Source organism: Marmota marmota, unplaced genomic scaffold (genome assembly GCF_001458135.2).
Source record: "Marmota marmota marmota unplaced genomic scaffold, marMar, whole genome shotgun sequence".
NCBI lineage: Eukaryota > Metazoa > Chordata > Mammalia > Rodentia > Sciuridae > Marmota > Marmota marmota.
The window spans coordinates 900871-924339 of record NW_026000093.1 but is presented as its reverse complement, the minus strand read 5'-3'; the positions used below and the strand labels follow the sequence as shown (position 1 = coordinate 924339).

The window sequence follows — 23469 nt, the reverse complement described above, 5'->3', positions numbered from 1 at the left end:
AACCTACTTTCTGTCTTTATAAATTTGCCTTTTTGAAACATTTCATAGAAATGGAATCATGTAATCTCTTATGTCTGGTTTCTTTGTTCAGCATAAAGTTTTTGAGGTTCATCCATTGACATTAAAAAAAATCATAATTAGTCAACATGATGCACGACAGCAGAATACAGCACTCATTTTGCATATACACAGAACATTCTTCAGTATAGACTATATGCGAAGCTGTGAAGCAAGTCTTAATAAATTTGAAAAGATGAAAAGCATCCAAAATATGGTCTCTGGCCACAATGACCTTAAATTAGAAATCAAAAGCAGAAGGAAATTTGGAGAAACTGAAAATATTTCTGAATAACCAGCTAATTAATAGCACATTTCTAAATAATCCTGAGTCAAAGAAGAAACTGCAAGGAAAGTCAGATAGGATGTTGATTGAAGTAAAATAAGATGTGTAAGTTGCAGCTAAAATAGTAGATAGAGGTAAAATCATACCTTTTAATGCCTGTTTTGGAAAATAAGAAAGATCTCAAGTCAATAGTGTTAATTTTCTACCTTAAAATGTAGAAAAAGTAAACTAAACCAATGGCAAGCTGAAGGAAGTGAATAATAAAGATTAGAATGAAAATTAATGAAATGGGTACCTGGAAAATGGTGAAGAAAAATCAATGAAACCAAAAATTGTTTTTTTCAAAATGTAAATGACATTGAGAAACTGTGAGTTAGACAAAGCTAAAGGGAAAAATAATAGTTTGTGATAATCTAGAATAAAAGAGGAGGCATAAACTACTGACCTCTCCAAAACTAGAAAGATTATAATACAATATTATTCACAGCCTTATGCCAAAAAATTTAGCAACTTAATTGAAATAGACAAATTCTTAGAGTCACTAGTTACCAAAACTGACTCAAGAAGAAATTAAAAAATCTGAATGTCCCTCTACCAAGTAAATAAATTAGTGATTAAAAATATTTTCACAAAAGAAAACTAAGACCCAACATTCACTAGTGAATTTTATCAAATACTTAATGAGGAAATCCTACTAATACTTTTTGAATTTTTCAGAAAATAGAGGAAGGAGGAACATGAAACATTTTTTCAGAAAATAGAGGAAGGAGGAAAATAGAGGAAGGAGGCTCCTTCTAAGAGGCTTATAGCACCCTGATACCAAAACCATAAAAAGACAACACAAGAAAATAATAGAATGGTATCTCTTATGAACATAGACATAAAAATCCTCAAAAATGCCTTGGCAAGCTGAATCTAACAACATGTGAAAAAGATATCAGGGACTGGGGCTATAGCTCAGTGGTAGAGTGCTTGCCTAGCACGTATGAGGCCCTGGGTTCGATCCTCAGCACCACATACAAATGAATAAATAGAATAAAGGTATTAAAAATTAAAATATATATATATATATATATATATATATATATATATATATATATCTCATAACAAAGTGGAATTTATTATAGGGGTACAAAGCTGGATTAACCTCTGGAAATTGATTAATGTCATAAACCCTATTGCTAGAATAAGGTATCAAAACCACATTATCATTTCTGTAGATACAGAAAAATTTTTTGACCAGATGTTGCACCCATTCGTGACAAAATTGAAAAAGGTCATCTATGCAAAACGAACAGTGAATAAAATATTTAATAGTGAAAGCCTGAATGCTTTCCTCTTAAGAGTGGGGACAAGGCAATAGTGTGTGCCCTTTCTGCTTTATTCAACATAATACTAGAGTTTCTAGCCAGTGCACTCAAGCAAGAAAAAGCAATATAAGGCAACCAAATATTTTATTATTAAAACTTTTCTTGTTTTATTTTGTTTTTTCTTAATTCTCTTTTTCTGTTTATGAGATTTTTAAGGTTTTACCCTTTTTTACTTTCCCCTATTTTTATCTCCCTTTCAAATTTAACGTAGGATTTAAATTAAACTTCTTGTTCTCTTATTCCCTTACAATTTAGATCTTACTGTTTTTTCTTTACAAAAAAAGTTTTTTCCATAAAATTATAATTATTTAGTTGTACTGTATACCCAAAATACTTTCAAAAGTAACAATACAAATATTACTAGTAAGAATAACAATAGCTGGTTGAAATTTAAATTTTTTAATTATAATTAATTCACCATATATCCTCTCCTAGTCCACTTCTGCCTTATCACCTTCTTTTTTCCTTCACTTGATATCTTTTTCTGATCACTCTACATTAATTAGCACAGTGTCTCCATTCCTTTTTATTTAAACAAGTGTAAAATTTTTCATTGTATAGAAGTATCATAGTATTTTGAAGCTCCCCACTAATGGATTTTTATTCAGTCTTTTGTTATTACAAATAATGCCACAGGAAAAGTGGTGCATCTGTGTGGTTTTGTATTTTGCCATTGTACCTTTGAAGTAGATTTCTAAATGTAGGAAAAGATTAATGCATTTATAATTTTGCTGGCTATCTCCTCATCCCTTCTTTGGGGACTTAAGTTGTTCACATTCCCTCTAGCAATGTATGAGCGTGCCCATTTCACCACTGTTATTCCTGTAGAAGATGTTGTCAAACATTTGGACTGTTTCTAATTTTATAGGTGAGAGGGGGTTTAATTTGTATCTAAAAGAACATATTTTCTTATGTTCTTAAACATTTGATTAATTGTAGTGCCCAAATGAATATTGAAAAACTATGTGGCACCTAGTAATGTCTTACAACATTAGAACTCTGTGACTGAATTGTCTTAGTCTCATATTTTTGCCCTGGTTAATACCTAACTTCACAGTGTCAGAATTTTAATGATCATTTTGTCCTAATACCCTACATTCTTAATTTATAAATTTATAGACAAAATCTTAGAACCAATAAGTCAAATATCTTATTTTTTTGGTGAGAAATGATCAAATACAGGGTACAGCTCTGCATAGGAAATAGGAATGGTGGTTCATTAGGGAGAGATTAGAATATTGATTTATTAATTTATTATTTAGCAGCGCTGGGGTTCAAGCTCAGGGCCTTGCATGTGTTAGGCAAGCATTATACTGCTGAGCTACACTCCCAGCTTAAGACTAAAATATTTAAATCCTCTTTCGAGTTTCATATCTTGGAAATGTGATCATCTCTAGGCCTGAGATTCTTTCAAAACCCTCCAGATGTTTTTTAAGCAAAACCAGATTTGAAGAGTAAATAAATTCTTCCTCCTAATGCCAGAATGCCTTTATTTTGAAGATCTCTGTGGATGAATAAACAATAGAGTTTGTGTGCAAGTGATGGTTATATTTCAAGAGTTTCACATATCTGATAAACTTTATGTTATTTTTGTAATTCATAATCATCGAAGTTTGCTCGGTATGTAGCAGATCTCATAAATTGTTTGTTCAAAGCATGAGTTTTCATGTAATTGTATCTCTTCTTTTTCTTAGGAATTCATGTGTCACACAGTTAGGCCTTCTAGAAAGTGTATACAGAATGTTCAGGAGGGATGACCTTCTTTCAAATGTTACTCGACAAGCTTTTGTAGATCGCTCTCTCCTCACCCTACTGTGGCACTGCAGCCTGGATGCTCTGAAAGAATTTTTCAGCAAAATTGTGGTGGATGCCATTGATGTGTTGAATTCCAGATTTACAAAGGTATCCTACATTTCATAAACCTAGTAATAATTAACAGATCTCCCTAACCAGTGTCATTAGAAACTGCCACCCTGGCAATAAAGAGTTGGCTGGAATGTTTGGAGTGTTCCTACAGGTTAACGTCTGAAATGGCCTTTACATTAAAAATCTTATTTGGGGTCCATTACTTAACCTATCTTGTTCATTCCCTCCTCTGAAGAAGTGCCCCTAACTACCTTTAGGAAAAGGGGAGATGACATCTCTGGCTACTTAACGTTGAAAAGGGGCATTGAACAGGGACAGTTGTCAGGGTCCTTGTACGGAGACCTATGTACTGGAGACCTGTGTACTGGCAGAGTTTGGTTTTTGATTCTATCCATAAGGCCATTTGTAGCTTGGGTGTCTTTCACATCAAGGCAATCCAGAAGTCCATGGTGGCAGTTGATGGATGATGAGACGAAACATACAGGGATTATGCTGTGGGAGGATCCTGGATGAACCCCCCCAATGATGAAACGAGATTTTCAGCCTTTGCTGCTATAGTTTTGCAGCAGATCCCAGTGCCTCCTTTCTGGGTTCTTGTCTTGTGAATTTGTAGAATGAAATCCATTGATGAGAAAGAGTATTAAAAAGTAGGATTTAATCAAGTGAGAAGAAAGACAAAGTACCCACAGGCCAAGAGGGGACCCGGTAAGAGTTGCCCCTGATGTCACATCATTAATGTAAACTTGAAAGTAGTTTAAATATCTTTTTTATTTTTTAATGTTGGATTTTTCTCCTCTTGTTCCCATGCCTTTAATAAGATTTCTTGAAAACATTGTTTTACCACGGGCTCACTATTTGAACATCATCTTTCTCTCTTTCTTTTTGATAGTAGGGATTGAACTCAGAGTTGCTTTACCTCTGAGCTGCGTCCCCGGTCCTTTTTTATTTTTTATTTTGAGACAGGGTCTCACTAGGTTATTTTGACCCTGACCTCCAACTTTTGATCTTCCTTTCTTGAGTTACTGGGATTATAGGTGTGTACCACTGTGCCCAGCCTTGTGCATTATTTCTTGCTTCACCGAATATAATAACTCAATGTTTTGTCCATGTTGGAAACACTGGACAACAGGGCACTCTCTTATCAAAGCGAATTAGTGTTTCTGTTAAAATTATTTTCTGTCTAAAGTCATTAAGTATTAAGTTGATGTGTTGAATAAGATATTTTTCGTGTTGGATAAAACGGGAGATAATTGTTTGTTACCTATTTTAAGCTAAATGAAGCTACTTTTGATACTCAAATCACCAAGAAGATGTGCTATTATAAGATGCTAGATGTGATGTATTCTCGTCTTCCTAAAGATGTTGTTCACTCTAAGGAATCTAAAATCAATCAAGTTTTCCATGGTTCCTGTATTACAGAAGGAAATGAACTTACAAAGACACTTATTAAGTAAGATTATTTAATTTTGGATTCTATTTGATTTATTACTATTTTTGACATATAGAATTTTATGTGTGTATATAATGTGAATAAGTGTTTTATTTAGATCCTGAACTTTTATAGTTTTCTGATCTTTCTTATATACAAATTACTTAGATGGACTTTAGTGTGTCATTGGACATTAGATATTTTATCCCAAACTTATCTTTTATAAAGAATAAAACTCTAATTTTACTGTTGTAATTTCTAACACTTTTCTCCCTGAATAGCTTGATATATTTTTAGTAGTATGAATTGAAGTGAGAAGTTATTTTATTTTTTCTATTATTTGAAATGGCAAAAGTGGCAAGTATTCTTAGTAGGTGTTCTTTAAAGCACAAAGTGATCAAATATATTTTCTTTAAAACTAGTCTTCTAATGAAGTTCTTCCAAGGAAGGTGTACTTTGCTGAGTCTCTATTTTTACTTATTTATTTATTGGTACTGGGGATTGAAACCAGGAGCATTTTACCACTGAGCCCCACCTCAATCCCACCCCCGCTTTTTTTGTTCTAATTAGTTATACATGACAGTAGGATGCATTTTGACACATCATACATAAATAGAGTATAACTTCTCATTCTTCTGGTTGTACATGATATAGAGTTATGTAGCCAACCCCTTTCTATTTTTTGAGTCAGGGTCTCACTAAGTTACTTAGGGCCTTGCTAGGTTGCCAAGGATGGTCTTGAACTTGTGAACCTCCTCTCTCAATCTCCCAGGTCACTGGAATTATTGGTGTTCACACCACACCTGGACTGATCTCATTTTGCACCTCCAAACCTATCATTACTCTTCTCTTACTCTAGTCCATATTTACCTCCTGAGTGAATGATGTTGCCTTCTACTTGTTTGCACAAAGAAGAGTCTTAGGAGTCACATTTTACTTCTCTTTATCTGCATCTCTCCAGCCTCAGGCTCTGTGGGATATCATCAGATCTGGCACATTTTATCCTTTCTATACTCCTGAAACCATTGCCCTTGTTTCTATGCCCTCTCCTGCAGCCTTGTTTTAGCACAGTACTTCCCTGTCTCTTTACATACTGTACTTGTTGCTGTACTTAACACGAGTGGTAAGATCAATGTATGTGGCCTGTGCTCTGAGACAACGACATGCTTATCTTGATATTCCCAGTGCCAGTACTATGCCTGGCACAAACCTGACACTTTGGAGAATACGCAGTTGTTAGGCATGGTTGAGCTCAAGCTTCAATTTCCATGTTAAGTGAATTAATTTGTGATCTATATCTACTCTGCAGATTGTGCCATGGTGCATTTACAGAAAACATGGCAGGCGAGAGCCAGTTGCTGGAGAGGAGAAGGCTTTATCATTGTGCTGCATACAACTGTGCCATTTCTGTTATCAGCTGTGTCTTCAATGAATTGAAATTTTACCAAGGATTTTTGTTCAATGAAAAACCAGAAAAGGTGGGCTTCTCCAGTGACGTTCACTAGTTGTCATTATGGGATTTCAAAAGTTAGATTTCATCAATTCAAGTTATATCATAATTTATATCTTCTTATAATGTTAAAGGTATGGTTTTTTTTTTAATTCTGCATAAATACATTTTAAAGTTGAAGTGCTTCTTAATGAATTATGGGGTAGAATTAATTCTGTAGTACCATTACATTTAGGATGTCTATCTTTCAGATATTTTCATATGATTTTTTTGGTTTTATAGAACATGCTTATTTTTGAAAATCTGATAGATCTGAAGCGCTGCTATACATTTCCTGTAGAAGTTGAGGTAAGCAAAAATTTCAATCTTATTTCTAAGTAAAAAAACCAAACATTAAATGCTCACAGAGAAGAGCATATTGTGTTGAACATGTTAAATATTCAAGTCTGCTTTCAGCCACAAAAACTGGCAGCTTCATGTTGTTTCTATAAAATCAAAACTACAGAAATTGGCAGTGTCAGCCCCAGGGATAGTCTCAAACAATTATATTTTTAATTAATTTTTAATTTTTCCTCCTCTTGACTTGTGAAGGAATGACAGTGCCAACAGAAGGAACTGTTAGGACATGCCAGAAGTTATTTTCTGAGTAAATTCTTTTAGTCAGAGAAATTGAAGTCCATACTGATAAGAATTGTGAACCTGTGATCCTGCTTGGGCAACCTGACCAGAAAATGAGGAAGTCATGGGGATAACCAGCAGATGTAACACGTTTGGTTTTAGTCAAGGTCAGATTGGCATATTGGCTTCAGCAGTTGGTGAAAAGTCAGGTGTCTGTTGCCTTCATTCCCCACTGGAAATGGGAAGAGTAGGCCTGGCACAGTGGCACACTCCTTTAATCCCAGCTTCTCTGGAGGCTGAGGCAGAAAGATGGAAAGTTTGATGCAAGACTGGGAAACAATCAAGACCCTGTAGGGGGATGTAGCTCAGTGGTAGAGTGCCTCTGCATTCAATCTCTAGTACTAGGGTGGAGTGGGGAGAAATGAGGATGGTGGGGGAGAGCTCTGAGTTCATATACCATAGGTCATACACATAGCTGCTGACCTTGACCATGTCTGAGTGCTTCACTGATGCATGCCAGTGGTTGCTTCCTACCTCATATCCTTTTGGAGCATAACCAGATTTTTGTTCATTTGTTTGTTGTGGTATTGTGGTTTGAAAGCAGGGTCCCTTTGCCAGTGAGCTGTCTCCTCAGCCTTTTTTATTTTGAGACAGGATTTTGCCAAGTTCCTGAGGCAGATCTTGAACTTGTGATTGTGTTGCCTCAGCCTCCTGAGCAGCTGGGATTATAAACATACACCACTGTGCCCAGCTAGATTCTTTTCTTAGGCTTATGTTCAAAGAACTAAAACCCAAAAAAACATTAGCACCAGTTTTTATAAGTATTTATACACTTGATATATGCTATTTCTACACTTTAAAAAACACTGTAAGGTGCTGTATTATAACCATGATTGATACAGGAAATTGATTCTCAGATATAAAAAGATATAAAAAGCTCAGCACACACTGCTCATTAAGCTGTACCAAAGCCAAGTGTGTGGGAGTCTTCTATCAAGGTTTTCCATAAAGAAAACTCACACACACACACACACACGTAATTTTTAAAATGCTTTTAAATTTGATAAAAGGGTTTTTTTTTTTTTTTTAATATTACTTTGGGCCAGGTGCAATGGTGCACACCTGTAATCCTAACTACACAGGAGACCAAGGCAGGAAGATCTCAAGCTCAGGGTAACTTAGGCAACTTAAGTTGCCTGAGCAAATTAGGGAGACCTGTCTCCAAATAAAAAATAAAATATGCTGAGGATATAGCTCAGTAATAGAGTACCCCAAGTCTCAATCTCCAGTACCTAAAAAAAAAAAAAAAAAGGTTTGGTTTTTTTTTTGGCTAGATTACTTCTAAAACAGAAAAAGTATATCCATGATTCTAAAATATTTTAAATAGTGTATTTGTTTTGCCCAATAGGTTCCTATGGAAAGAAAGAAAAAGTACATGGAAATTAGGAAAGAAGCCAGGGAGGCAGCAAATGGGAATTCAGGTAGGATATTGTGAAAATGATTAGAAAGTTTCTAAAAGTTAATGTTTGTTTATGTGAATAGAAAATATTTTAAATACTCCAAAACATCGAAATTGAGTTTGACTGTTTTTTTTTCCAACTCTTAGGTGGCAACTGGAATTACATTTTGAAAGAAATGTAATTAGCCAAACTAAACTGCATTAGAAAGATCTCAGAGTGGCCAGAGAGGGCAAGATGGGCTTGATGCTTCTTTGTTTTTCTATGGATTATATAGATATTTTCAGAATATATGTTAGAATAAGAGTTATATTCTGCCACTCACCAGTCTAGACTGCCCAGTGGTCCCCCTCTCGGGACAGAGCTGCTCCAGGCCTCTGTTTCACTGCCCTCTGCTCTAGCCCCACAGCCTCTGCCTGGTCTTTGTGGCTGCTGGGCTTGATTTTTGCCTAGAGACATTTATTCGTGCCCTTCCCTCTAATACTATCAGCACCAGGTGTCAGTGTGCCTCATGACATTTTGTTTAATGTCAGCACTCTCTAGCCTCCTGGTTCAAAGTAAACATACTATCCATTTGCATTCTCTTTGTTTCACTTTTTTTTTCTTAATTTTTCTTCATGTTTTTTAATCACCATTTCTTCATATGAGGATATTTTGAAACAGTTTTTTAAATCCTTTATGTATTTTGTTTGGATTAACTGGTTTTTAGTAGCATTTCTTCCCACATTTATCTTAAACTTAAGGGGCACAATAAAATGTATTGTCATAAGAATTTTAAATGCAGAGATATTGTTACAAATTAGATTCCGTTTAACTTAATTTCTTTGTCATAGCAGTAGAGAAGAACTGCTCAATAATGACACAAGCAATGGGAGTTTTTTCCCCCATTTCCTTTTTTCTTTGTTAATTTGGACTAGGGGCTAATAATCACAGGGCTGATGAAAGACCTAGTTACAGTAAAGTATCCTTTGATATTGTTTGAACTTAGAGAAATACATTTCTTATTGATTATGTTTTGAGTACATGTATTTTCTTTTATTTATGTTTCAGATGGTCCTCATTATATGTCTTCCTTGTCATATTTGGCAGATAGTAGCCTGAGTGAGGAAATGAGTCAATTTGATTTCTCAACTGGAGTTCAGAGCTATTCTTATAGCTCCCAAGACCCTAAATCTACCACTGGTCATTTTCGGAGACGGGTGATCACATCTCACATATTAAAAGAATTGTGTCACAGTTTGCCAAATAAAGGGGTCATAGCTGTGCTCTTTTGTTACTAGGGGAAACTCTATTGGTAGTCCTTGGGGACTAATGTTGATTTGGAGAATTTTCCAAAATCTAAGCCCCAGCCTTTCGTCCTGTGGACTCAGCAATAAGGAAGGAGTCAGGAAGCTAGGGGTCATGGTAGAATAAAGTTCTGAGCTGGGTTGGTGTGAAGGTAACAGGGATAACTGACCTGAGGTGTGACCCCAGGGGAGTGACTGGGCAGATGGGACCTGGAATGTAAGACAAACATAAGGTCCTATTTACTTTTTAGTTGTTCAATAAGAAAGCATAGCAAGTGTATTTGATATTATTATCAAATTGTTATTATTATTTTTGTTTTTATTATATGATATTGAACAAAAAATGAGCACCTCATGTCCAATGGCATTTAACAGTTTTCTACATCACTGGATTTTTTCCCTTTTCATAGGAACATCAAGACCCCAAGATCCAAGAGGATGTCCTAGAATTAGAGATGGATGAGCTCAATCAACATGAATGTATGGCGCCCATGGTAGCCCTGATTAGGCACATGCAGAGAAATCTGATCCCACTCAGAGAAGAAGAGGTGTTTTTTCCATTAATCTTATATTGTCTTTGTTAATAGTACTTATTGATATCATATTGAGGATTAACTAATATTAAAAGCTATATTACATACCAGATAAACATGATATTTTTGCTTTCGTATCTTTTTCATTTTTTTCCTTATAACATCAAAATGATTTTTTTTTTATTCTACTTTTCAAGGTAATTTTGTGTTTTATTTCAGGGTTCAGTGCCAAAAGATCTTCCTCCTTGGATGAAATTTCTTCATGACAAACTAGGAAATTCATCTGTACCATTAAATATCCGTCTCTTCTTAGCCAAACTTATTATAAATACAGAAGAAGTAAGTATTATTTAACAATTCTTTTCAGTTTTATGCATCTGCTTAAAGAATATCACAATGAAGGAAGTTCTAAATGGTGAGAGCATGTTTCTGTTCTCAACAAATTAGCCAGCTATATCTTGAAAGTACATTGTTTTATCGAACATAAATTAATCTCTGTTGAGTTAGGTATTATCTTTGTGTAGAGTATATGTGGCAACTTTCTTAAGGCTGCCGACCCTCTTTGTTTATAATAGCAAAAAATAAATGGGTAAAAATATTCCTGTTGGGTTGGAGATATAGCTCAGTTGGTAGAGTGCTTGCCTTCCATGCGCAAGTCCTGGGTTCATCCCCAGTACACACACACACACACACAAAAACCCCCACTGCTTTAAAAAAAAAAAAAAAATTCCTGTTAACTCTAAATGAAAAATAAGTCTCTTTCTCTTAGGTAGTTGCTGAATTTGTCAATTCATTTACACATAGCACCAATTAGGTTGGGAGCACCTTCCACCAGGGGGATTGAGTAGATTTTGGAGAGGGCCCTTGGACTTAGTGTGGTAGAGATTTGCATTCTGCTTAGAAGGAGCTGCATGAGCAGAAGTGACCCCTGAGATTGCTAATATGTCTGTACTAACTGAGTAGACCATGGGGCAAGGTCTGGATGAGAGGTTTCTGAGGGACAGGTGACCTAGACTAGGCCTTGTAGGGGGTCTGGCTCATTTGTTGAATAGTAGGGAGCTACTGAAGGGTGCTAAGTGGAGGATTGACATGATCCACTTAGATCATCTTTCCCAGTAGAAAAGCCCGTCTAGGTAGGTAGTTCTTGGATGTAATCCAGAGAGAGGCTGCCTGGGACTCTAGTAGGACTTGCTTTCCTTGGGGTCTTTCTGGATTTCTAGCTCTTGGGGCTGCTGTCACAAGGTGACAGTGGGGCTTAAACATGGGCTGTGAAGTTCTAAAATCTGAAATCTGGGTATTGGTAGGGTTGGTTCCTTTGAGACCTGTGAGGAAGCATCTGGTCGAGGCTTCTCTCAGCTTCTAGTCGCTTTAGGCATTCTTTGGCATGTGGATGGGATTCTGTGTTGTCGTCTTCTACACATCTGTCTGTTGTTGTATTTAAATTTCTCCTTTTTAAAGGACACCAGTGTGCTTCAGATACCTCAGGATCACAGTAAGGTGGAGGGCACTAGGGAAGAATAGTGTTATCTTAGATTAGATAGAGGGAAGTGATGGGAGGAGAGGGGAGGAAATGTGGGGATAGGAAAGCTAGTAGAATGAAACAGAATTATTATTGTATGTATGTATATGACTGCATGACCAATATGATTCTGCAACATGTACACTTAGAAAAATAAGAAATCATATCCCATCTATGTATGATATATCAAAGTGCATAATTGCATTCTACTGTCATGTATAACTAATAAAAGCAAATTTTAAAAGTTAAAAAAAAAATAAAGGACACCAGTGTATTGGTTTACGGTTCACCTAATAACCTCATTTAAACTTCAAATAAGGTCACATTTTGAGAACTCATATGATGGACAACAAACAGCTTTTTAGGGGATACAGTTCAACCCCTAACACTCGGCATCACACCTGATTTTTAGCTAAAGCACTGACTCAATATCTACCAAAAAGGAGCTATTTTTTGGATGATTTCTTGGTGGGGCTAGACGTGGGCAGTTAGGCTGATAGGGAAGCCTGCTACACTGTATTTGCACAAATGACTCTGAGACGTCACTAGGACATGTCCCTGAAGTGTTGTGCATGTGGATGTCATCAGAGTAGTGATACTCAAAATGAGACAACCCAACAGTCTTTGTCTTGTGGAAGAAAAGAACTTATATTTGCATTCAGTTTTAACCTTTTAACCATTAAGTATTTGTTATAGTTTAATAGCCTAATAAAGAAGTTTACATATATGATGAATAAATTAGAGTTATAGACATACATAGAGTGTGCCCAAGATTTTGTTCTTATGGGTGCATGATCAAAAAAGGTTTATGGTGGGGTTGAAGTTGTAACTCATTGGTGGAGTGCTTGCCTTACATGTGTGAGGCACTGGGTTCAATCCTAAGCACCACATAAAATAAATAAATAAACAAACAAATAAAGGTATTGTGTCCATCTACAACTAAAAAATAATATTTAAAAAATAAAAAGTTTTATAAAAAAAAGATCTGTGGCCACACAAATTAAACATACTTGAAAATGAGAAGGTAGAAAGGGTAAGAAGTAAATAACTCAGTCTTCTTTTCCATCAAAATGGCATTCTCCTGCAATTCTAATATAAATTAAATGGAATTTAGTATATGGATATATTGGAATTAGACTTTAGAGATCTGAAGTTGAGCTGATGTGAAGTTTATTACAGAATGACTTTTAAGATAGGAAAAAAAATGGGGGGCGGAAATTGAGACATATATTCCTACCTGATTTTTTTTAACCTTTATTTTTCCTATGTACTATGCCTTTGTATAAAATGAAAGTTGAATTTTCTATAACTGCCTATTATTTAGAGGGACAGAGGGGATTAATATGGAATACTTTGATTTTGATTTCTATAAGCATCATTACATAACAAAGGTTTTTAAACAATAAGATCAATTATAAATCCATTTCACTTGAATTGTTTAGGAGCTCATAAAGAGATAATTCATCAAATATAATCCAATTAAGTGAGTTAATTGTTGGAATTTACATTTATTTTGAATTTAGGTTAAGTCATAAAATTTTAGCTGATGGAGAATAAATTCCTATATTAATATTTTGATTATTCAAAAGGATTCTTCTATATTTGACTTTTAAATTCTCTTGTAGGTCTTTCGCCCTTATGCAAAGAATTGGCTTAGCCCTTTGTTGCAACTGGTCGTTTCTGAAAACAATGGCGGAGAAGGAATTCACTACATGGTGGTCGAGATTGTGGCTACTGTTCTTTCATGGACAGGCTTGGCTACCCCTATAGTAAGAAATAATGTATCTATTATGTAGAAATATACTGTGTAATACACATTATTCCTCCTGATATACATTATTCCTCTGCTGCATACCGGAGAACTTATTGGCACACGATTTGTGCACCTCTTAATAAGTCATTGCTTTAGCAGCAGTTGTTATATTGCTGTACTGCTGTCACATCACATGGCCTCATACTGTTCATTCTTTTGTTCTTTTTTCTTTTTTGTGGGGGTGGTGGTGATACTGGGGATTTAATACAGGGGTGCTCTACCACAGAACTATACCCTCCAGACCTCCTTCTGCCTCAGCCTCCCAAATCTCTGGGATTATAGGCATGTGCTACCATGCCCCGCTCTTTTTCTACTTTTGATAATTCCTCTGACCTTACCTTTATTACTAAGCTATCAGTGTGTTTTGTTTGCTGCTTTTATTAGTTAAGAGCTTGGAGACTAGATAACCAATTTATTAAAATTATATATAAAAAATATAAAATATTTTGAGTAGTATCTACTCAATGTCAGGTTCTGAGGACTTCTGGTATTAATAAAGTCTGGATTTTTTTTGAATTTTTTTTCCAACTTATTAACTCTAAGTTTTTGTTGTTGTTGGTGGTGGTGGTGGTTATTTTTTGTTACTGGGAATTAAACCCAGGGATGCTTTACTACTTAGCTGTATCCCCAGCTCTTTTTATTTTTCATTTTATTTCAGGACCGGGTCTTTATTTAAAGTTGCTTAGACTCTCACTAAGTTGCTGAGGCTGGCCTCAAATCCTTCTGTCTCAGCCTCCCAAATTCTAGAATTACAGGCATGTGCTGTCACACCTAGCTTCCAAGTATTGTCTAGTATTGGTAACAGTAGAGATTGCTAAGAAATTGATTGACAGGTCCTATCACTGTGTGTTCTGAAGTAAGAACTGACTCACCTGTTCCATTTTCCCCATGGAATAACAGCCAGTCAGGTGTTAGGGAGATCAGTACTTTTGAGGAGCCCTAAACAAAGACTCTGGCAATTTTATGGACTCTGGGGTGGATGGGGAATTGTGGGGCTGGGGTGGTGGTAATGAAGGAAAGGGCCAAGAGTCAGAAAGTACTGGGTACAGAGTCATTATGGTACAAGTTTCCCAGTTTCCCTTCCTGCCTCATTTGGAGGTCTCATCAAAGGCCCTAGAAGAGGACCTCTGTCCAAGGGTTCAGAAAGGAGCTGGGAATAGAAGCTCCAGGCTAGGATGCAGGTGTGCAAAGAGCATGGCTGGCCAGACTTGAGCCTCTTACTGCAGGTCCCTTGCTGTGTAGGAGCTGTGGCCAAGTCTGTGCAGGTACAGCGATCCCCCTCATCATGCCAAGGGAAGCCTGTGTACTGCCTATGACTAGACCTGATAGGTCACATGGAGTTTAACCAGGAGCCAGGCCCTTCAGTAAAATGCCACATTTCTTTTAGAAATTGCCTTTGGATTTAAAGATGCTTTTCCAGAATAGATGCTGCATATTAATCAGAATTTCTATACTTTTTCAGGGAGTCCCTAAGGATGAAGTGTTAGCAAATCGATTGCTTCATTTTCTAATGAAACATGTCTTCCATCCCAAAAGAGCTGTGTTTAGACACAACCTTGAAATTATAAAAACCCTCGTAGAATGCTGGAAGGATTGTCTGTCCATCCCTTACAGGTATACTATTACTTATTTTTGCAATGTTGTTCAGAAATTTAAGTTAAAATATAGCATTTTGTAAATGATGGTTACAATGAAATATAATTATGTGAAGTGATACCAGGAACATTATTTTAAATAGGGTCCATTTATAACAATATAATTAGCAACTGATAAAAGCCAAAACCTCCAAAGTTATACTAGGAGTGTCTCTGGGTGGTCAGTGCCTCCAGTAGTCCCCTTCTGTCTCTTGGCTTACCTATGCTTTGCCTCATCCTCAGGCAGTTGGTGGGGGCTCTCTTGTTTGCACTTCCCCAGCCAGGGTTAGCCTATAGGGCATTTGTTTGACTTCTTTTAGATAGCCTGAGACAAGCCAAAACTTTCAAAAAAGTTTGACCATCAACTAACAGATTGGGGCAGCAATAAAAATTAGAATATAAAAATGAACAAAGGTGGCTGGCGTTGTGGCTCAATGGTAGGCGCTCACCTTGCATGTGTGAGGCCCTGGGTTCAGTCCTCAGCACCACATAAAAACAAATAAATAAAAACAAAGGTGTTGTGTCCAACTACAACTAAAATATAAATATTAAAAAAAAAATGAACAAAGGGAATGTTGTGCAAGAAGGAATCTTGAATGTGGGAAAATATAAAGTATTCCTTACACTTTTAGTTGAAAATGAACTTTAGAAAATACTGTTTTTACCTTCCTGCTGTTCATTTCATTGTATGACAATCTCTATTTTTCCTTTCTTTGTGCTTGTGTTTCAGGTTAATATTTGAAAAGTTTTCCAGCCAGGACCCCAATTCTAAAGACAATTCCATAGGGATTCAGTTATTAGGTATTGTAATGGCCAATAACTTGCCTCCCTATGACCCAAAGTGTGGCATAGAGAGTATCAAGTAAGTGTCTTTTTTTTTTTTTTTTTTGGCTTTTGTTTTTTAGTTGTTAAATCTAAAAAATTTGAATTGGATTGTCAGAATGGAACATGGTTTGATTTGATATATGTAAGGACCATGTAAAAATGTCTACCTAAATAAAAAGATTTGGTTTAGAGGTTATTTGGGAGAAGAACTTTTTTATCTTTTTTTTTTTAAATATTTTTTTGTAGTTTTGATGGATACAATACCTTTATTTTAATTATTTATTTTTATGTGGTGCTAAGCATCGAACCCAGGGCCTCACACGTGCTAGGCAAGCAGTCTACCACTAAGCTACAACCCCAGCCCCAAGAACTTTATCTTGAGTGAATGAGGAATTTAGTTTTTTAAAAATATAATTTTGGGGGGGCTGGGGTTATGGCTCAGCACTTGCCTCGCACATGTGAAGCACTGGGTTTGATCCTCAGCACCACATAAAAATGAATAAACAAAATAAAGATTTTGTGTCTATGTATAAATAAAAAATATTTTTTAAAATGTGATTTTTGGGAGCTAGGGTTATAGCTCAGCGGTAGAGCACTTGCCTCACACCTGTGAGGCACTGGGTTCGATCCTCAGCACCACATGAAAATAAGTAAATAAAGTAAAGATATTGTGTTCATCTTAAAAAAAATCTTTTAAAAAATGTGATTGAATTTTTCTTGTGTAGGTTTCAGCAGATAAGAGGTGTTACATATTTTATTCTTATTTTTGAAACTAACATTTTTTACTTTTTAGTTAATTAAATTTTTTTTGCATTACTGAGGATTGAATTCAGGGGCACTCTATCACTGAACCATCTCCCCAGCACTTTTATGTATTTTTTCTTTAAATTTTATTTTGAGGTAGCCTTAAATACATACTCATACAAGCAAGTTGCATTATGTTTTATGTTCAAATTTTCTTTTTAAAATGTTTTTATTTTTTTAATTTGTTCTAATGAGTTATACATGACAGTAGAATGCATTTAGACACATTGTACACTTCTCCTTCCTCTGGCTGAACATAGTTCATAGTCACAACAGTAGTGTGGTCATATCTGTATATAGGTGGTAATGTTCATGTCATTCTAGCATTCCTCCCATCTCCACACCCTTCCCCTACTGCTGTAAAAATTGACACGGCTGCATCATCATAACATGCTGATTTGAAGTCCTTTGGGTACAGACCGAGCAGTGGGATAACTGGGTCAAATGGTGGTTCCGAACATTCCATGTTTTCTGAGGAATCTGCATACTGAGGAATCTCCAGAGGATTGCACCAATTTGCAGTCCCATCAGCAATGTATTTTTTCCCTCCATCTTTGCCAACACTTATTGTTGCTTGTATTCTTGATGTCTGCCATTCTGACTGGAGTGAGATGAAATTTTAGAGTAGTTTTGATTTGCATTTCTCTAATCACTCGAGATGGTGAACATTTTTGCATATGTTTGTTGATCAATTGTATTTCATATTTCTCAATTTGTTCTAGTAGTGTGATAATGAGGATAATTTTTATATTTTTGTCAAACATCAGAATAGATTATTTTATGCATACTTATTTTTTTGTATTTGTTATAGATACTTTCAAGCTTTGGTCAATAATATGTCCTTTGTAAAATATAAAGAGGTTTATGCAGCAGCAGCAGAAGTTCTAGGACTTATTCTTCAATATGGTACTGAGAGAAAAAATGTGAGTGTGTTCTAAATTAAGTGCTTCCTTTCAAATTCATTTGTAATGATCTTTAATACATGTATTTCTTATATGCTATTTGCAACACAGTGGACCAATATATTTAATAATTTTTTACCCTCTTTCTTACTGTATACCAAATACAATGCTCAGTTTTTTAGAGAGGACATATGACTTTTAACAAGCTTTTTTTTTTTTTTCATTCCTAGTATTGGGAATCAAACAAGTCCTAAAAAAAAAAAAATTCTTTTTTTTTTTTAAAGAGAGAGTGAGAGAGAATTTTTAATATTTATTTTTTAGTTTTCGGCAGACACAACATCTTTGTGTGTATGTGGTGCTGAGGATCGAACCCGGGCCGCACGCATGCCAGGCGAGCCCGCTACCGCTTTAGCCACATCCCCAGCCCGGACATATGACTTTTAAACACCAGGTATTTTGCCAAACATTTAAAGATTGACAATTAACTTTGCATTGTAAAACTCAGGAAGCAACTATTTAACTAGCCTGCCTTCCTCTGAATTTAGTCTTAAGATTTCCTTTTGGAGAAAATTATCCTGGTAAATAGCTAAATTATCCTGATCATATCCTCCACTCAGAAATTTCACAATAATAAATCTGTTATCAGAGCAGGTACTTCTCAGGGGACCTTTTCCAGTTTCATGTGCCCTGCCTATACTTTATAGGATTTGAGGAGAACCAAAGTGAGTATTTAAGTGCAGTGCAGATTCAGATCACAGTATTCTGCTAATAGGTAAAATTAATTATTAAATATATATATATATATGGCTGCACTGTGTGTTGACCACAAGTTATCATTTATCTCAAAGTATAGCAGAGAGAGGCTTTCTGCACTGCCTAGCATGCTGTCATGTTAACACATCTGCTGCAGGCCACTCATTGTGATGAAGTTCTGTGAAGGGGTTAAAGGTGAAGCTCAGTTGTAGAGCACTTGCCTAGCATGTGTGAAGCCTTAGGTTCCTTCTCCAGCACTGCAGACAGACAGACAGACAGACACACACACACACACACACACACACACACACGCAGGTCCCAGGGTCTTCCTGTTGCAGTCTGGCCAGATGACACAGGTAACTACTACTTCGACACTTCCTTGGCTCTCTTCCTATTTCCCTAACAGCTTCTTTTTTCTCTCCTTAGATGCCTTTCCCCATTTTGGTCCTCTTTTTTCATACTTCCCTGCCTATCTCATCCAGCCTCATGGCTTTAAAATACACCCTTTATGTTCATTATTCCTAAATTCATAGCTCCACTCCACATCCTTCTGACAGAAAAGACTAGGTTGGAGTCCAGGTTGTGATTGCTGTGAGTCAGCTAGGAGAGGCTTAGGACAGCCCGGGTGACCCTGATTGGACACCCAATGACCCAAGACAGCAGATTGGATCCTTGTCTATTTCCCTGATTAGGAATTCATTTGAATTTAAAATAAAATTAAATAACTCAAGGAAACAGACCCCCTTGGGAAGCTCAAACTTCACTTATAATTTATTTTAGGGGTTACCAGCTATTTTTGTAATTAAAAAAACTACAAATTTAGAGTAACTTGTTACCACATGATTCTAATGCCCCTATATATTATTAAGTTTAAATGTGTGTAACATGCTTTATTTTCACCAAATGTGGAACACATTATAGCTGATTCCTAGATTTATTTTCTCATTACTTAAATTTCAACTTAAGAAGGATAATAAACACTTTTGTTTCACATGTATATAAGTACGAAAGTGGTATAGACAGTGTAGAAAATAAAATAAATTTGGATAATAAAAATAAAATATAAAGGAGTAAGTCAAGCAGTTCACATTCTCCCTGCCAAGTCACTCTTGGCAGCTGCACACCTAGCTCTAGTGGCTCTGATCACCACTGTGTTTATATGCCCCCCTTTCTTCTGTTTGCTTTATCTGTACTATTCTATAACCTTTTTTCTTTACTTGCTAGACTTTGACCCTGTCATCAGATTAAATACTCTTAGTTAAAGGACATATCTTATGCCAGTCAAACACCCTGCCACTGAGATACACCCTCAACCCCAAAAGACATCATATGAATCAGTAGGGAAATACTTGAAATATTTTACACGGGGTTCGAAACCACTGAAATTTGTGGTTAAGGATTTCCTGGAACATAATTTAAGTAGTCTCATACTGGTAAATTTGTATTGAAAAACTATCCATTTGATCTTAGTGCCTTTGAAATGTTGCTTTCTCCTTTTCTGTCTTTGTGAAGAAGCAGGTGAGTGAGCCGTGAATGAAGAAAGTAAACATTTTCCATAAATTCATTCCAGTAGACTCTGTCCAGTACTTGTCTATATTGAGTTCCTACTTTTGAGGACTTGTTAGTTTCAGGCCCGGAAGATATAGCATAGAATAGACAGGCTGTATCTGTGCCCTTAGAGAGTTGACAATTACAGAGGGGACAGATAATATGCAAATGAGTATTTAACAGTAGATTTGAAACAAATCCCCTTTGAAATTAAAGCAGTTTCCTGATTCCTGCCTAATGATGAGGACGGACCCCAAGGAAACTAAGACTGACATTGTCTGACTAAGCACAGCCTATCTAAGTCTACATATATGTATTGCCTGGTTTTGGTCTTTATGAATTGTAACTGTCTGTGAGACCAATGGAGAAACAATGTAGCTGCTTCTCCCTAGTTTAATCAAACTGCATAAAGTCCATTTTTTCTTTTTCATCCTTTTGCCTATTTCAAATGCCAGTTGGTGGCCAAAGCCAGCCAGCCGGGATCCCTGGCTTGGCTGCTGGTAACACAGTAATACATGGTAAAGAGACAGTGGGATAGGCAGAGACACAGTGATAGGGGCTGTTACTTAGAGTAGTTTGGAAACTGGTCTATGAACGTTTGACCAGATCTGAACATTATAAATCATGTCCTAAACTGTATTTGAGACACATTAAAATTAATTTTAGATTCTCAAAGGATTTACTTGCAGCATTTCTGTGTCAGAAGGAGGCAAGGGCATTAAGCAGCTCATAGCACACTACCAATTATGTGGCCTGGTTTCTTCTCATAGGACCTTCTCAAGAACCCTGAGCCTCAGAACTATCTGGTGTTAATACAAACTCCTAATCATTCCCAGTGCTTCCTTCTTCATTCACCTTGTGAACCCAGGTGTAAGAGATAGCACTGGACATCTTCCTTGGGTTCACTTAAATATCCAAGACATACCTTTTTTTCATTACTTAACATAAGTTTCCATTTTTATGTATTTGAAAGAAACTTAATGTTTCAGGTCTTGGAGGAGTCGGTGTGTGAACTGGTTGTGAAACAGTTGAAGCAACATCAGAATACTATGGAGGACAAATTTATTGTGTGCTTGAACAAAGCAGTGAAGGGTTTCCCTCCCCTGGCTGACAGGTAGGGGTTATGGGATCAATTGTGGCGGGTGGGGTCAGCAGCAGTCCTCTCATCTGGCTTCTTACCATCCATTAGGTTCTTGAATGCCGTATTTTTTCTGCTGCCAAAATTTCATGGCGTTATGAAGACGCTTTGTCTAGAGGTGGTACTTTGTCGTGCAGAGGAAATAACAGACCTGTATTTCCAGTTAAAGAGCAAGGACTTCATTCAAGTCATGAGACATAGGTGGGTGAACACCAACCCCATGCCTTCAGATGTTAAATGGATCATAAAATGTTCATTTGTTTAGATATCTCTTTCAACTCATTAAGCACTTGCCTGTTTTCATGAAATGCATGTATTTGTGAACTTTAAGAGGAAAAGGTGAAGACGGTATAGGAATGAAATGTAAGCAGGAGGTGGGCCTGCTCATAGGCCCCTCTGTCTAGGTGCCTGCAGAGGTCACATCCAAGCCTTGTGTATTTCACTGACAAATACATGAGGTGTCCTAGGGCATTGCATTGTCAGGCTCTCTTTAGATTTAGAATGTGTGCATTTATGTGTTAAAATTATTCATTTATTTCCAAAATTGCAGTGTAGCATAAAAGTAAACTTAAAAGAGAAAGTTGCCACTGTTACCCTATGTACATGTATGATTACACTACGGAAGTGACTCTGCACCAGATACAGCCAGAGGAATAAGAAGTTGAGCTTCATTTGTGTCAAAATGCATTCTACTATCATGTATGACTAATTAGAACAAACAAAAATAAAAAGAGAAAGCTGTGCATCGCTTAAATTATTTTCTTTTCTATAGTCTTTTTCCAGTCTTCATCTATGTATTTTACATAGTGATAAATTCCTGACATTTGTATAATGTGCCAGTAACAAGGAATATAAATCATTCTCTTCTGATATCCTTCAGTAAATATTTACTGTGTACTGTGTATAAGGCATTAAGCTGAATACTTTAAGGAGTAAAACATAAAAATAGGTGTTTACTTCATTTAGGACTCAGACTATACTTCAGTTCACACCAAGTAGCACTTGAATTTTGGATTTTATGATTTCTTTTCCTTGTATCTTATTTTGTTTGCCACCATCAGGTATTCTTTTTTAAAATAAACTTTTTACTTTGAAGTAGTTTTATTTCTACAGAATAGTTAAAAGATAGTCTACAGAATTCCCACATCTTTCACCCAGTGTCCCCATTTTTAATAATGGTGTAGTTGTCAAAACAAAGAAAGTAACATTAGCACACTACTGATAAATAAGTGAAACCTTATTTGCATTTTACTCATGTCTTTTTTTTCTATTTCAGAGTCCAATCCATTTTAGTATATTTAATTGTTGTCTTGTAGGTGTAGTATTATAACAGTTTTTTCCCCCTCTTTTTATGGTGATGGCAATATCATAACAAATTTTGAAACTGTAGAACACCAGAAAAAAGAAAACATTGTTTGTCATGCTTCGAAAGTATTATAATGTTAAATTGGTGCATTTTAAATTTTTATTATAGAGATGATGAAAGACAAAAAGTATGTTTGGACATAATTTATAAGATGTTGGCAAAATTGAAACCAGTAGAACTCCGAGAACTTCTGAATCCTGTTGTGGAATTTGTTTCCCATCCTTCTCCAATTTGTAGGGAACAAATGTATAATATTCTCATGTGGATTCATGACAATTATAGGTAAACCATACATTGACATTTTATATTTCTTTTTTGAGGGATCTTTTGGGTATATTTAGCAATCTGGAACATAATAAAACATTTTTTAGTCATATAATTTAGTATATTGTTTTCTTATTTTAACTTATTTCATGTAAGAGTAGGAAATATTCAGAGAATGAAATTATTGGTTGAGTTAAAAGTACCCTAGTGTCCTCATAAAACTTATTTTTGTAGTTATCCTTTTAAAATCTGACAAAATTGAGGAGATGCCTCTGCCAGGACCCCACATCCCTGGGGGACCCTCACCTTTCCTGCTCCTTTCCCTTCCCCTTCTGACAGCAGTGACAGGAGTAAGAGTCACTAGAGAACGGGGCAGGTCTGGCCTACACTCCCAGAGTAAGGTGCCCACTGTGCCAATGGGAGGGACAGTCCCATGACAAGTCAGCCTTCTTCCTTCAATTCTAAGACAGTGATTAGATTGAACAAAAGAACTAGAATGGAGTATTAATGTTTTTCTTTTCTTTTTTTTTTTTTTTTTTTTTTTTTTTTTT

The 23469-nt window shown here is 36.0% G+C and overlaps 1 protein-coding gene across 5 annotated transcripts in view; it reads left to right on the top strand.

Annotated features, from left to right (window-relative positions):
- Positions 1 to 23469, top strand: part of Prkdc (protein kinase, DNA-activated, catalytic subunit) — a 177125-nt gene that overhangs the window by 81445 nt on the left and 72211 nt on the right. For all 5 annotated transcript variants that reach the window (XM_048782878.1, XM_015485774.2, XM_048782879.1 and 2 more), the window contains 15 exons: positions 3408 to 3615; positions 4851 to 5029; positions 6318 to 6486; positions 6741 to 6806; positions 8485 to 8557; positions 9584 to 9732; positions 10230 to 10367; positions 10572 to 10691; positions 13497 to 13640; positions 15147 to 15298; positions 16049 to 16180; positions 17759 to 17870; positions 21140 to 21264; positions 21340 to 21489; positions 22763 to 22936. In XM_048782878.1, the coding sequence (XP_048638835.1) occupies positions 3408 to 3615; positions 4851 to 5029; positions 6318 to 6486; positions 6741 to 6806; positions 8485 to 8557; positions 9584 to 9732; positions 10230 to 10367; positions 10572 to 10691; positions 13497 to 13640; positions 15147 to 15298; positions 16049 to 16180; positions 17759 to 17870; positions 21140 to 21264; positions 21340 to 21489; positions 22763 to 22936 (2091 nt within the window). The remainder of the gene's footprint in view (positions 1 to 3407; positions 3616 to 4850; positions 5030 to 6317; positions 6487 to 6740; positions 6807 to 8484; positions 8558 to 9583; positions 9733 to 10229; positions 10368 to 10571; positions 10692 to 13496; positions 13641 to 15146; positions 15299 to 16048; positions 16181 to 17758; positions 17871 to 21139; positions 21265 to 21339; positions 21490 to 22762; positions 22937 to 23469) is intronic.